Source organism: Egretta garzetta, unplaced genomic scaffold (genome assembly GCF_000687185.1).
Source record: "Egretta garzetta isolate BGI_Z169 unplaced genomic scaffold, ASM68718v1 scaffold997, whole genome shotgun sequence".
Lineage (NCBI taxonomy): Eukaryota > Metazoa > Chordata > Aves > Pelecaniformes > Ardeidae > Egretta > Egretta garzetta.
In genome coordinates, this window is record NW_009260336.1 from 70514 (window position 1) to 86678 (window position 16165).

The window sequence follows — 16165 nt, forward strand, 5'->3', positions numbered from 1 at the left end:
GCCCAGACAGCTAGGTTAGGTTTGCATACCTCAATTTTATGCTGCTGAAATTATACAAAATGGATCCTACCCTTCCTATGCCCCTGTCCTGTCCCTCAGCGTTTATGCAGAACAGAGTTAAAAATCTGGGGTACAAGTTCACAGATGAAACCCCCGGGACGAGACCCTAGATATTGCCCAAAGCAATCACATGGGAGGAATCCTTATCAACCCTCTACAACTGCCTGAGAGGAGGGGGGAGCCGGGGGGGTCGGGCTCTGCTCCCAGGGAAGGGGCGATGGGACGAGGGGCACCGGCCTCAAGTTGTGCGAGGGCAGGGTGAGGTTGGCCATGGGGAACAATTCCTTCCCCTTGGGGCTGTCAGGGGCTGGAAGGGGCTGCCCAGGGAAGGGGTTGAGTCCCCACCCCTGGGGGGATTTAACAGCCGGGCAGAAGCGGTGCTGAGGGCCAGGGTTTGGTGGTGGGAGGGCAGGGGTAGGGGAACAGTTGGACTTGATCTTAAAGGGCTTTCCCAACCTCAACGATTCTATGATTCTATGAAAGCAAAACCCCACAGCAGAACTGATTTTTATTTCTCCCATCTCAGCAAACTGCCTGTGAAGAGATGGGGAAGCTCCGTGGAGGCTTCCAGTAGCCTCCAATGGATGTATTCGGACCTTCTGAAACTCTAGGCAGGGGCTAAACCATTGACGGGGATGTAATGGATGCTCTGGTTTCAACGAGGGGTGATGCAGGAAAGCTCCTCCAGAGGAATATAGGAAAATTACTGTGTTTGGATTGGTGTTCATCTCTCTGCTCTTTCATTTGATTTTCTTAGTGTGGGAGTCATCACTCAACTTTAACAATTAAAAGTTACTTGTTGAAGCCTAACTTCTGGGATACTCCTGTAACCCATGTAGAGGAATAATCATTCAAATCCTCAAAAGTATCTAGAGCACAAACATCTATATTTAGGCTGCCACAGACATTGCTTATCTGAGTTCAGGAGAGGACTGCGTATCTCTTCTGATCCAGCTGTGCTTTCGGAGACTAGTCATGTGTCTAATATTAATCAACTCTCTAGCATTAATCAATATCTCAGATGACTACAGACTGTAAATCAGTAAAAATACGTCTTAGTGGTCCAACAAGGAAGACTGCCAACAGTGTAAACTATCTTTAGATCAAATAAGGAGAACACGGACTGGAATTCACCTTGCACGTATTGGTATCGTTTTGCAAGGGCCAGCAAAAATTTGAAATTGTGATTACCCTCCCTTCAAGTCAGCTCCTTCTAGTGCTCATGTAAAGGCTGATCCCTTCACGAGGCCAGCAATCCTCTGCGGCCTCTCGCTCTGTGTGACCCCACCGCTTGGAGGATCTGTGGCCAGAGAGAAAAATGTCATCTGTGTAAAAACACCACGAAAAGAAAGCTCCAACTTACTGTCAAAATAAATGATACCATTACCTAGAGAAGACTATGAATCCTCTGCTTAGGTTCTAGAGGGTTTTTTCATTATTGTTTTGGGGTTTTTTTTCCCCTAACGAGCTCTGTGTTCATGAACCAAAGACCTCAGCAGGCTTCAACCGTTGCATCACTCAGTGGGGCCCCCCTGGGACACCCACAGCACTTAAAGGGAGGTGGATTGCGAAGCCCTTGCCATTCCCCTGCTGACTGCATGGGCCGTCTCACCCGTAGTCAGTGCTAGATGGGGGGAACGTGCCAACAGCTTGCTTGATCCTGTAGGCAGGGCTTCTCTAAGTGCCACTGGGTGACCACCTTTCTAGCAGCATTTGTTCCCGAGGAAAAGAAGGCATCATTTTTTAATATTCATTTCCAAGGTAGGAAACGTACCCATAGCCTGAAATACTGCAAAATCTGACAGACTGTGAATTGTGTCACTGCTTTGTTCTCTAACCTTACTCTGTACTTTAAATCTTGCACACAGAATGCTCATAATTGCAGCCTGTGCTTACCTCCGGTAAAAAAAAATTTAATTAATTTTCATCTAAGGAATGCTGAAAGTAAAGTCTACAAAAAAAAATAATGCAGTCATGGAGAGGACAGTTGTTTTGACCTGAGCTGGATTTGTTTTCTTATTTCAAAAAATAGGAGGGCAAATACTTGTGAATGTCCATGTGGCTTCTTTTCCAAAGATGTGGAGACTTTTGGACTCTTGATCCTGGAAGTTTGTACTTAGAGTGAGAAGCGACATTCAGGTCAGTGCTTCACAAGAGAGGTCTCTGCCCTCAGCTGGGGCAGATCTACAATAGCTGTGATTCGGCCATTCTCTGTGGTTACAGCAGATGCAGAATTGGTTTAAGTCTTAATCCGAAACCACCAAAATCCACAGAAGTTCTAATACTGGCTTGATGAGCACTGAAACATGGGGTTATGGGAAAAGAATCATTTAAAAGCATCAACTTGTCCTACAGACTATGGCGTTGGTCGCTCCAAATAGTCCAACTGACTTATTGAATTTCCTATAGCACAGAAAATTGTTAACCAAGCAAGCTGTTGTGCTCTGCAGGTCACTGCTAATGAGTTGAACTACTGTGACTCAACGTGCACTCTTAATTACTCTCGATACAATGCAAATAGCAACGGCTGAAAAGGTATTTCAGTCATTCAGTCAGCAGCTCCACCTTACAAGCTCAGGCGTTCATTTAATACACCTGCAATTAACAGCTCTCATCTGCAGAACTCTAACCAGAAATGCCAAAACAAGGCCACAATCTGGAAAGACGAGAGGCATTTTTCTTGAAGTCTACGTTTTAAAAGAGGTGAAAAGGTAATGATGGGGTTATAGGATTCTTTCCTGTGTTGCACCCGTAGACAAGCCCTTACTTGATGAGCCTATAAAGTCTGATTTGTCTGGCTAAATATTATCCTCAGCGGAGGCGGAGGTCTACAGTTTATCGAATTGTTGTGTGCTCTTTACAAGCACTGATGAGAAACCAGCACCTCTGAGAGGCAATTCTGTTCACCCCAAAGTAAGCAGACGTTTTAAGTAGCTTACATGAATTTTGCCTTAAAGTGCCCATTTCTATATGTAAATGAAGCCTCAAGTGGCTACCCCAGACGTAGCATCCACCTAGGTAAAGTGTGGCAAGACAGAGTCTGTCTTCAGCGTCAGCTCCTACGTTTCTTTCAATTCATATGCAACTCCTTTCTTAACGTTGGACAAAGCAAGTGTGGTTTTGTCAGGACAGACTGATGGACTTGCCGCCTGCCATTGGCATGAACAGGTTCAGGGACGCAGGGTGAGGCCCCGTGACTACACTGCCCCGTCTCCTCCTTTGACTTGTTATGCTTGGAATCAGCATTTTGGGATTTTTAACATAAACTGCTTTTCTACATCTTGTCATTTGTTTATTTATTTTTTGTTAAATTTGGGGGTGTCTTCCTATGAGGACTTCTCAGAACTGCACTGGCCAACTTCACTGTCATCCTTAGAAGCCGAGAGCAATTTATTACTCCACTATTTGAGAACAACAGAGCAGAGAACCAGAATCATCCTGTTATTCCTCCTAGGCACCATGGACACAGATGAGCAGTTGAGAAAATTTAGCAATAGAACTAAGCAGGAAAGAGTTAGAAAAAGCTCAGAATGGATAACAAGTTTCTGCTCTTCCCTGGAACCATTTCAGCAATGGAACAAAAGTAACCCTCCTTTAAGAGGGTCATTAAAGAAGTGTTAGATGGATAACAGCGAGCGTCTCAAGGGAACCTAGCAGACCCCTAGGTTTCCATTAAAGTAAAGCAGCACCCTATTTTCTTTTACTACATTCCTGCCTGGCGTTTCCAGCATCATATTGACTTATTCTTCTCTCCAGAATCGTAACTTGTGTTCTTTAATTTTTCTCCCTCTTAAAGATTCAGGTTCATTAAGGGAATGGTCAGAAGAAATGAGACAACTGTGGATGAGTTCATTCTCTTGGGAATCACAGATATTTGGGAGCTGCAGGTCATTCTCTTTCTGCTGTTCCTTCTGATCTGCCTCACCTCATTGGTGGGGAATCTTGGCATGATTGCATTAATCAGGCTTGACTCTCGACTCCACACCCCCATGTACTTCTTCCTCTGCCACCTCTCTCTGGTAGACCTAGGTAATTCCTCAGCAGTTGCTCCCAAAATGCTAGTGAGCTTCTTTGAAGAAAGGAAGCCCATCTCTCTGCCAGGCTGTGCAGCCCAAATGTACTTTTGTGGCGTCTGCATAATCACCGAGTGTTACCTGCTGGCTGCCATGGCCTACGACCGGTACGTGGCCATCTGTAACCCTCTGCTCTATGTGGCCACCATGTCTCAAAAGGTTTGTGTCCAACTGGCCGTGGGATCCTACATAGTAGCTACTGTGAATGAAATAATGCTTGTCAGCTCGGTGTTCAGCCTGCACTTCTGTGGCCCTAAGGTCATCAATCACTTCTTCTGTGACATTCCTCCGGTCCTGAAACTTTCCTGCTCCAGTACTGCTGTCAACGAGCACATGCTTTTTACCATCGCTGCATTTATTGCACTCAGCACTTTGGGATTCATTGTTGTCTCTTATGGTTATATCCTTACCGCTGTCCTGAGGATCTGCTCCCCAGAGGGCAGGCACAAAGCTTTCTCCACCTGTGCCTCACATCTGACATCAGTCTCGGTTTTTTATGGGACTATGATCTTCATGTACCTCCGCCCCAGTTCTAGCTACTCCCTGGACCAGGACAAGGTGGTATCCGTTGCCTACACCCTGGTGATTCCCATGCTGAACCCCCTGATCTACAGCCTGAGGAACATGGAGGTGAAGGATGCTCTCAAGAGACTCCTAGGAAAAGTTCGTGTTTATTTTAGAAATCAAACTGGTAAAGAGGTGTCATAAGCCAAACAAAATAAAACTGGACGTTCTTGAATGTTGGTCTCCATTTGCTACTGAGCATTTAAACTGAAAGTGAGAAGATAGCAACCATCAGGGCCCAAGTGCTTGGGCATATCATTGCAACAAGAGATAGCGAGCCACCGCTTGCTCTCTCCTCTGTCAGGGTGTAGCTATACTGTCGGACTTTACCTTTAAACCCACTAATTATACTCAAAGCCTCACATGCACTCCTTTCCCACACACCACCCCCTACTTTAAAGCCTTGGTGTTCCTTGTGCCACTCCATAAGGAGCTGTATTTTTCCAATTGAGAAGCATCCCTCACATGATTTAGTTCTGGCAGATCTTCAAGAGGGGGTGATGGGGCAGAGAGAAGATCTAGGTCCTCAGGGATGTTTGCTAAGAATAAATCTGGGCTAACGTGTTTGAAGCCAGGAATGTTTCCAATTGGCAGTGTGGTCTGGGTTTTCAGGAGCCAGGTTTAATGTTACTAGTGAGCAGTACTGTTTTAAGATCAAACAAACGAATGCTGCGTATGCGCGTTCCCCAGATAAGGTTCAGCAATCAGACAAGGCTTGATGCAATCAATTCTGTGTGTGACATCTTTATAGGACCCCTGGCTGATACAAAAAACCCAGCTATTTTTAAAAGACAAAAAAAAAAAATTTGCAAGTCCCAGCTGTGGATTTAAACAGAAAACATCATCCAAGATGGATCACCACTCACAAATATTTATTCATTAGCAGAACCAATGCCAGGCCACACCGCATCAACCTACAATGAACGTAGCAAAACTAGAACGAATGCGGGGAAGCAATCAGGAGGAGGCAACAGTGGAGAAACTGAGGTATCACGGCTGGTGAGGGAAGAGCAAGGGGACAATGAGAGAAGGGAGGCATTAAAAGGGTCTGGTGGCCTCTAAGCAGGCTGCTGGTCAGTTTGTTTGTCTGGCCAAGCCCTGTGCTGGTCCCATCCTCTTACTAAATTGTACTCGCAATGATGAGCTACATATTTATGCCTACTTCTGCCAACAACTGGGGTTTAGAGCTTAGAAATTCTTTCGGGGAAGAGATGCAACCACATGCCAGGCACAAGCAATGTAATTGTTTCACCACAGGCAGCTAGGACATCACGCTGAATGGAAATCTTCCATCCACGTGGCTGCATGGAGACAGCAGAAAATGCCCACACCTGGTAGAATCACAGAATGGCAAGGGTTGGAAGGAGAGCTCCTGCTCACTTCTACTGCATGCAACAGGTCAGGAAGAGAAATAAAATACCTTTAAGGAGAGGAGGAGCAGAAGGCCAGAGTTTTTCGCCCAAAATAAGAAATATTGTGAAGAAAAAGGAAAGGGGGTTAATATTGAAGATATTCAGGGATATTTCATTCCTGGGTTAGATGGGCTGAGCAGCATTTTCTTTCAGAGTCAATGGAATTTTAGAAGTAGAGGCACATTCCTGTAACATATCTGCATGGGTACTGTCAGGGAGCTGCAAGGGCTGGCTGGTCCCCAAGGGACAGAGAGTGAGGAGCTAAGGAGAACCCTAGGGCAGGCAGCACCTCAGCCCTGGGGGACAGACCTGCAGGGGCTGAACACAACAGGCAGAGCCAGGGACCCGCAACGGGCTCCACCAACAAGCAAGGAGCTCGGTTCAGGGCCCATCCGTGGCGTGCCATCAGGAGGAAAGGGAGATGGGCCAGGAATGGCATTGGAGACAAAGCTGCAGTCTTCATCTGGAGCCCATCCAGGAGGAAGAAACACAGCTGCAGCCAGACACACCTACTGTGTAGTCAAGGAAGGAGCAATGGCCCTGGACTGAGCTTAAATGGGGCTCCTGGGCCATGGGCATGTGTATGTGTGGAGTGGTCCAGGTGAGGCTGGTCAGGGCCATTAAGTCCTGTTAGTGCCCTCAAGGGCAGCTTCCAGGTGGAGTTGGGAAGTAGTAGCAGGAAGGCTGCATTTTGGCTATAAATTAGCAGAATAATATTAGTGAGAGGGTGAATCTCTTTAAGAGGAGTGATTCTTCTGGAGAATTTGAGGAACATGTTAAGACTCCACTGATAAGGACTGTCCTGTGACATTTAACCCCTCCTTTTGCTTTTCAAATTGAAAGAACTAAACACAAACCTCATGTTCTGAATCAGCTGAAATGCCCGCTTTACATGACAGCAAGTTTTCAAGGATCCACAGCTTCCCAAGTAGAGGAAATAGAGTTTCTAACATATGAAGGTGCAATGCACTTAAAGGGTGGCTACAAAGGGAATGGGCTCCTCACAAGGAGCCATATGGAGAAGACAAGGGGCAGCAAGTACAGGTTGCGCCGGGAGAGATTTCATCTCAACATAAAAAAGAAATTTTTTACAGTAAGAACAATCATTCACTGAAACAACCTCCCCAGCGATGTGGTAGGGTCCCCATTGCTGGAGGTTTTCAGGATGCAGTTGGACAGGGTGCTGGATAATCTCATCTACGTGCCCTTTCCCACGGAAGGTTGGACCAGGTGATCTTTCGAGGTCCCTTCCAACCTGGGCTATTCTGTGACGATTGTATGAAGTGCCACCAAAGGAATAAACGCTACTCCGTGCGTGCATGTGTGTGCTTGTGCAGTCCAAGGTGACCAATAACTTGGTGGTAGTCTCGTGCTCAGTGTTTATGTTGGCTCTATGGATTGCGCTGCGTCTAAACATATCGTATCCTCACATATCGTATGTGCGTAAGTATTTGAGAGAGTAAAAAAGACTTTTGGTGGAAAACAGCCCGCTTTGAGGAGCCAATGTATCTTAGCAAAACATCAGTAGCAAAACTCTACTTTCTGCAGTAGGAGTCTTAGGCTTGAAGTTTTGAAAGTCCTTGAAATCTATAACGTCCTTCCAAATTTATGATGCTCCATGGGTGTAAGGACGGTGGTCGTGACAGATATGTGCACCTTTGCAGGTAACTTTGGGCAACCTGACCTAGCAAAAGATGTCCCTGCCCTTGGGGTAGGACGGGTAGACTAGATGATCTTTAAAGATCCCTTCCAACCCAACCCAATCTATGATTCTACAGTTCCAGACTGTGTATATAGAATTTAAAAAAATACAGAGGGAAGGGAGGAGGGGGTGGCACCAAAACACTGAGTGCTAACTTTCTTTGATCCCCAAAGTCCTGGGAATTTTAAAGCCAGGACCAATTCAGGCCCAACCTGAATTGCACAACCGGGTGGTATTTTTAAAGGAGAAAAAATAAATAATTCACAGCCTCTTTCACGTTGCTCATTTTCATATCTGACAGCACCGTACAAAAGGCAGGTAGGAAAATCTGCCCTGGTTGCATTGCAAACAATAAACCCCCACGCATTAATAATATATTTGAATTTTGCTTAAGGGAAAAAACACCCTTTTTTTTTTCTTAAGAAAAGCCTTCCCCACAGCAAATATGGAGAAGTGAGAAAACAGATGAATATTCGCAACTGAGCCATATTGTTGTGCGCCGGTTCTGCATTTTGGCTAGCACACACTTTGTGAGAATACAAGGCATTCGGATGAGACATGAATTACGGCAGTGGCTGTCGGGGTGGCTCGGGCCATGTTAAGCCGCCTACAACTGGTCTCAATGATTCTATTAAGCAGTAAAAGTCTTTGTCGAGGTTTCGACTGGAGTTCAGTAGCAGTGGGCACATGATGTTTTTCTGAAGGCGCATCGAGTTTCAGGAGTCCTTTCTCTTTAGGAATAGATACATGAAAATGGTTCATTTCCATCCCTCGCTGGTTATTCGGGATCAGGCAAATAGGCGAGGTCTGATTTCCAGTGGCAAATGCGAAGTGCCAATGTGCAGATGATGATTATTGATCATGGATACAGGGTGGGTTTTGCCACTTTATTTGGCCTCCCCCATATTTTATTCATTTACAGGGATAGCTTTACACAATTAGAGGGGAACTCATTCCAGTAATTCAGCTTCCCCTTCCAGCTTCCTGGTGCGAAAGAGCGTGGCAGGGAAGACTGTACTTGTAGAGATGTGAGTGAGCAGCTGCAGGGAAAGTCTGAAGATTCCCCTGAAGCAGCAGAATAATAATAATAAAAAAAAAAATCACCAAACAGAGCTTGCCAGCATTTTTCTGCCTGTTCCAGCTGTCCGTTTGGCAATGGAACCGTCCCACCAGGGCAGCCCCACGGGTAGGAAGATGAGAAGAGCTCTGCGGTGTGAGACGAGCCAGCCCAGGGGTGTTGAATTCTGACAGCAGCCAAAAATAGATGTTCAGAGAAAGAGCATCAGAAACTGGATGAGTGTATTATGATCTTTCCCTGTTAAAATTCTTTCCAGCTCTGGCAAAGAAAATCACAGCTGTCTGAGAGAGCTCCCTCTTTCTAGTGTTGTAGGCCGTTGGGCACAAGAAAAAAAAAAAGAACATCTTGTTTTTGAGGAACACTTGTGGATGAGAACCTAGGTCCAGGAGGGGGTCACAGCCGATGACTGCTCCTCAGAGATGAGTGCACCTCTTTATCCGGGTGGAAGATGCTTTTATTCCTAATGGGAGCAGGTCCAAAGTGAGCTCTTACTTCCCTTCAGGTCTCCAGAAGTTTGAACAAACCTTTGGCACAGCCCTCATCCAGCCCTGACACCTCATCAAAAATGTGCCACGCAACAAACCCGGTCACTAAGCCCAAATTTTTGTAGTTCAAACAGCTGAAGTTAAAAAAAAAAACCAAACAAAAAAACCCACAAAAACCTAAGAAACCAAACATATTTGCTGAATCCAGTGCCATTCCCTCCTTGAGGTGTCCAGGCAGATGGGAAAGAGATGAATACCTGGTCCGAGGGGAAATCCCCTGGACTATCCATTCCACCACTGCCTTCCCACCCCACCAGCCCTTGGGACGTCCTTTCACCAAATATAGGGATTTATCCTCCTCGTTCCAAACAGAGACATCAGTCGCCCTCTAGAAACGCCGATTACTCTGAGCTGAACGCAGAGGAAGCGCCGTCTCCCTTGTGGTCTGGAAATGGCTATTTTCCACTGTTAACTACACAGGAATTTAGTAGCTTAGACCTAAATAACGAACTTTTGGACATCTGAGGAGGATTTCACCCTATGGGATGTATCAGTTTCTGCATCTCCTGATGTCTTCAGACCAAAATTGGAGTCTTAGGGTGTTTTACCCTCACAGAAGTCATTTGGCTTAAAATGGGACTAACGGGATAAAAGTCCAACTTCAGACAATCCCTTAAAAATCACACAAATCCTTTCAAATATTTGGTCTCTTAAGATTTGAAGACTAACATATGGTTCACCGAGTCTTGAACAAGCAATTTAAAAAACTTTTACCAAAACTACAATTGTTAATGATTTAAAATTATCCTTGGGCTTGTGCTTACAAGAAGTAATTGCAATGTTACCTCTGGGACCACTTCCCTTTGGCATTTGAAATTGGTTACGGTGTCTCAAAAGGGAAATTTTGAAACGTGATTTCAATTCTTCCACTAATTTGCTCTCACATTGAATGGGCAAAGTCTTTGTAAAGGAGGAAGCCACGCTGTATTTATTTCTTACCTACATATATCTCACATTTCTGGAGACTGGGCAAGGGGTGCCTGCGATTCTCTTTTGTGTATTCTGCTATCAGTATTCCTGTTATTGGATGAGTTTCAACCTTCTGGCAGATTGGACGTTTGCAGGTACAGAAAAAAAACATTCTTTAATTTTACAGATCTTGAACAGAGATATGTCAGGATGAGTTCCAGGTATTTTAGTTTATATGAGGATTTATATAGGTCCAAGGCATGCTTGCCACTGCTGGTAGGTGTGCCATGATAAGGGTTTCCCTAAGAAACCTCTTTTAACCTTGAGCATAGCACTTACCTCATTTTTGTCTTTTTCTCATCTCTAAAACATAAATGACTCTCATCCTTCAAATTGCTTTGAAAGATGTAAAGGTCAGAGCTGGTGCCATCTACTAATGTCAGCAATAGGAGGAGATGGTTTTCAGGAGCAAGCGAGTGATCTAGAAGCACAGATCTCAAGTCCCCGGAACTTCTCATGAGCCACTCGGTCTCAGATACTCCCAAGTATTTAGAAAACCAAATCCTATAGAGAATCCCACCCGAGTTATTTATACTGTCATCATGGTTTAACCCCAGGCAGCAACTAAGCCTCACTGCCCCCTCTCCCCCCGCTCGCTCACTCCCCGCCCCAGTGGGACAAGGGAGAGAATGAGAAGAGTAAAAGTGAGAAAACTCATGGGTTGAGATAAAGACCGTTCAATGGGTAAAGCAAAAGCTGCACACACAAGCAAAGCAAAACAGGGAATTCATTCCCTCCTTCCCACGGGCAGGGGGGTGCTCAGCCATCCCCAGGACAGCCGGGCTCCATCACCTGTAATGGTGACTTGGGCAGACAAACGCCATCACTCCCAACGTCCCCCCCTTCCTCCTCCTTCCCCCAGCTCCATACACCAAGCTTGACGTGCGGGATATCCCCGGGGTCAGCTGCGCTGGCCATATCCCCTCCCGGCTCCTTGTGCCCCCCCAGCCGCGCGCTGGTGGGGTGGGAAGCAGAAGAGGCCTCGGCTCTGTGTCAGCCTTGCTCAGCAATAACTGAAACATCCCTGGGTTACCAGCGCCGTTCCCAGCACAAACCCAAAGCACAGCCCCATACCAGCTACCGTGAAGAAAATGAACTCTACCCCGGCCAAACCCAGCACAGCTACAGTAGAGTACATTTCCCTTCTCGCTCCCTCAGGCTCACAGCTTTCAGATCCTGAAGGATGTTTTTTAATGTGGTATGATAGTCATCAAAAACATTACCACAACTGGTTTATGCAAGGCAAAATTGAATTGCCCTTTGCTTATGCAGCGTAATTACATAAATTATAAATGCCTGAACAGAATCAGAAGTTGAATGTAGCTGTTTATGTTGGCACGGGGTTTATAAATGATTGTGCATAGACGTGCTGAAATGAGAGAAAGACATCTCGCAAGTTCTACACCCATCTAGAGAAAGATGCTGAATTTCATATTATTCAGGTTCTTATAGTTGCCGTCACAGCTGATAGAGTCCACCTAGTCTAGAGAGTTCATGCCTTGAATAAGAACTGGATTAATCCCATGAAACATCATGGCTCAGGCCCATCTCACCGAAATTCAGGTGCATACATATGAGCTGATTGCCGCATTTGCAGAGGTGCCGGTGGAAAGCCAGTTGATGCAGTCGATACAAGTCTTCGGCAGCTTTTTTGTCATACGTGCTGCTCCCATACAGACATCTTGGATACCATAGAGTGCCTAAAATGGCAAGAGGCGCGGGTGCTTCGGCACCTTAATCCTTCCTTTCAAGTCAGGAGGGATGCACCTGCCTTCGCTAGCTAGGAAATAGGTGCTGAGCAGTCTTGGGCTCCCTGGGCCGCAGCGGAGACAGAGTCCTCCGATGGGATTGACTGGGGTCAATGGCTCAGCCATCTCAGCACCTACCTGAGACAGTAAGCTTGGGATGAGGCAAGATGCCCCCTTGGATTGAGCTTTTTAGGATTATTTCTTAAAATACCCCCCTTCCAGAACAGTTTTGGAACAATGCTTCGTTTTGCAATACTTTCCCTTGACAGCACAATTGCTAATTCAGGTAGTGAGAGTCTGCTTGGTCTTAAAAACACTAGATAGGATTCAGTTTCAGATTAAGGCATCAGATTTAGGCATCCATGTATAAACATTTATCTGTAAGCTATACATCCAAATTTCTCTCATGAGCAAGGAATAAACCAGGTGTCAAGGATCAGCCCAGAAGACTGCTCAGGTTCTCAGGAACAGCTGAGAAGCTGAGATAGCTAAAGTTATCACCGAGTAGCCGGTCATGCGAATCGCCCTTTAGAGTCCACAGGGTGACTGTATCAAGCAGGCATCCGAATAATTTGTTCAGCTGTAGCGGTTTGGTACCACTTGAGACATCCTGGTGTGACCTGTCATTTGTCCAATTTTCATTCCAGAGCAGCACAAGCCCTCCAACAGCCCCGCATCAAATGTGACGGCCGCCTTCAGAGGTCTCAGATACCCTACAGCCTATCAAGTGACGTTTATTAGTGTCTTCCACAGCATTATTAATGGAGGCGTTCCGGTACTCTCCTTTTACTGCACGAAGACTCAGGATCCACCACAACCATATACTACTCTCAAACTTTCTTGTCGTAGTAAAGCCTTAAAACATCTTAGAAATACTGTGTAAAAACAGAACATAAAGAGCAGGAGCCATAGCGATGAGAGTGCCGCAAGATCCTAGCTATACGTTACGGTGGTTGGATTTATTTAATTTGTTAGGTGTGGTCTGTCTGCTGAATTTTGGCTTTATGGCAGGAAAAGGATACAGGTCTATGGATCTGTGTCATACTGAGAGCATCTGAAGGGCTGTTTCACTCCAGAAGCCTGTTTTGTGTTTCTTCCCATGTGAGGAAAGGAGATAGAGAGCTGGGATTTTAGCACATAAGCTTTTGATCTAACACTGAATTTTGATTTTCCAAAGAGGATAGTTACTCTGTTGGGCTCACCTAGAGTACTGCGTCCGGCTCTGGAGCCCTCAGCACAAGAAGGACATGGAAGTGTTGGAGCGGGTCTAGAGGAGGGCCACAAAAATGATCCGAGGGCTGGAGCACCTCTCCTATGAGGACAGGCTGAGAGAGTTGGGCTTGTTCAGCCTGGAGAAGAGAAGGCTGCAGGGAGACCTGATTACGGCCTTTCAGTACCTAAAGGGGGCCTATAGGAAAGATGGGGAAAATCTTTTTAGTAGGGCCAGCAGTGACAAGACAAGGGGTAATGGTTTTAAACTAAACCAGGGTAGGTTTAGACTAGATATAAGGAAGAAATTCTTTACAATGAGGGTGGTGAAACACTGGAGCAGGTTGCCCAGAGAGGGGGTGGAGGCCCCGTCCCTGGAAGCATTCCAGGCCAGGTTGGATGGGGCTCTGAGCAACCTAATCTGGTTCAAGGTGTCCCTGCTCCTGCAGGGGGGTTGGACTAGATGACCTCTAGGGGTCCCTTCCAACCCAAAACATTCTATGATTCTATGATTAAAACGTGTCTAAATTAGGCATTCTGCTGTTAAATCTGTGTCATTAGGCTGCAACCAACATGAACAGGGGCTCAGCTAAATGTGCCATGAGAAAACTCTCAACGTTTTCTCATTTCTCTGGTCACTGTAACATGAAGTGGATGGTACATTGTGCCTGGTACATTATTTTCCACAGCAGATTCTCTCCCCTTCAGAGGGAAATGTAAGCTCATTACACTTCTCTTGCAACAGATTTGGGCTGACTTTGTTACTATTTCTTATCTTGACAGTTAAACCACTGGAATAATAATGGCCAGGGACAACCAAAGCATAGTGACAGAATTCATCTTTGAAGGCCTTTCCTCCCAGCCAAGGACCCAGACCATTCTTTTCATAGTGTTCCTAGTTTTTTATCTGTTCACAGTTGCTGGGAACATCATGATCATCACAGTGATCAGAGCTGATTGCCAGTTGCAGTCACCCATGTACTTTTTCCTTGCCAACCTGTCCTTCCTAGATATCGGCTACATCTCCAGCAACATCCCCCAGATGCTGGTGAACCTCTGGACCAAGAAGAGGACCATCTCCTTCTCTGGATGTGCTGCTCAGATGTATTTCTCTCTGGCTTTTGGCATGACAGAGTGTGTTCTGCTTGGGGTCATGGCCTATGATCGATACATGGCAATATGTCACCCCTTGCTCTACACCACTGTCATGAACAAGAAGTTCTGCATTCACATGGTCGTGGCTTCCTGGACCATCAGCCTGCTGAGCTCCATGGTCATCAACAGCCTCACGTTGCGGCTGCCCTTCTGTGGGCCTGACATCTTGAACCATTACTTCTGTGAAGTGCCAGCCATGCTGGCTTTGGCCTACACTGACACTACCCTCGTGGTGTTGGTCATCTTCATCTTCAGCATCCTCATAGCCTTCATCCCTTTTCTTCTGATCATCACCTCCTACATCCATATCCTTTTCGCCATCTTGAAGATTCAGTCTGCACACGTGCAATCCAAGGCCTTCTCCACCTGTGGATCCCACCTAATGGTGGTAAGCTTATTCTATGGGACGGCCATCTGCAGGTACATGAATCCTAAGTCAAGGCCTCCACAGGACAGGGACAAAGTGGTTGCTGTGTTTTACACCGTTGTAGCCCCAGTGATGAACCCCCTCATCTACAGCCTCAGGAACAAGGACATGAAGCATGCCCTGGGGAGGGCAATGAATAGACCCAAATCCTTGTTTATTTAAAGGCTTCTCAGGGATCAGTAGTATTGCATTTAGGTCTGTAGGTTGAAACAATACTCAAATGTGACTATTTCTCTACCTGAAATTGTCCTAGACTTAGGATTTAGGCTACCAGAGTTAGGCAGGGTGAACTTCAGCTTTTACAGATGCAAGTACGCCTGTAAGCCTACAGGTATGCAAACACCCCCTCCCCATCCAGCACGACTGAGATTTAACACACCCGAAAATAACGCTTGTCCCAGATACACACATCTGTAGTTATAATGTTGTGGTGTACATTCTTTTTTTAATGTTTGCCAACACAAACCAACCAACCTTAAGTGGCAGGCTTTGCACTGACATGGTTTCCTCCGCAGAAGGTGGAGTCCCAGCGGAAAGTAAAGGAAATTTTTTTGAGCAAGATGGGTATTTCTTGTCCCTGCCTCGGGAAGATCACAGCCGTGACTAGGAAAGTGTTTTGAGGGAAGTTGGTGCATCCTGACCCTGCCTGGAGGTTGAAGTGTGGAAATGCAATTAGTGAACAAATGTCACTCATTAGCCAGCATCCCACACACCAGAAGTGTGCTTACACCCGTCCTGCACAGGGAACCAAGGGAGAGTTTCAGCCCTGGCTCTTTACGCTGCTATCAAGCACCAACATCTAGAGGTGGCACTCATGGGTCTGAGCCCAGAAACCCAGCCCAGAGAGACGGGGCTGGGCTCTCCTGTGGCTCAGAGTGGGGCACACAGCCCCAGCCGCAGCTCTTGCCTTCCTAGGAAGGGCAGGGAAAGGAGAAAGCTTATTGAGCACTGTGTCTTCAACTACTCCCTTACTCTTATGCCATGTAAGATACAAAACGTATGAGGACAAACTCCTTGCTTGGGTTCTTGGGCAGAACGCTGGGGGAAGGTCACATGCCAGATGTCTGTCCCTGCTGCTTTATGCCACACCTTTGAGGGTGGCCAGGGGCAAGATTTGGGTCTGACATCTGGCACAGGTCCTTGCTGGGGTAGGACGTATTGCCACTTTGAGGAACGACTCATTCTCCACCGCCCCAGCGGAGACGTGCTACGCTGGCAGATAT

At 46.3% G+C, this 16165-nt stretch overlaps 2 protein-coding genes across 4 annotated transcripts in view; both read left to right on the top strand.

Annotated features, from left to right (window-relative positions):
• Positions 1-4841, top strand: part of LOC104129642 (olfactory receptor 1019-like) — a 9821-nt gene extending 4980 nt beyond the window's left edge. The window contains exon 2 of the mRNA XM_009642596.2: positions 818-4841. Coding sequence (XP_009640891.1) covers positions 3876-4841 — 966 coding nt within the window. The 5' untranslated portion in view covers positions 818-3875. The remainder of the gene's footprint in view (positions 1-817) is intronic.
• Positions 1-16165, top strand: part of LOC104129643 (olfactory receptor 2D2-like) — a 26468-nt gene that overhangs the window by 4983 nt on the left and 5320 nt on the right. For 2 of the 3 annotated variants that reach the window (XR_004842487.1, XM_035898003.1), the window contains exon 2: positions 14144-14903. Coding sequence is in view for 2 of the 3 variants with exons in the window: in XM_035898003.1 (XP_035753896.1) it covers positions 14163-14903 (741 nt within the window). In the remaining variant the exon portion in view is untranslated. Of the gene's footprint in view, positions 1-14143; positions 15105-16165 lie in introns of those variants that run through there. The other variant, XM_009642597.2, reaches the window with a different exon arrangement.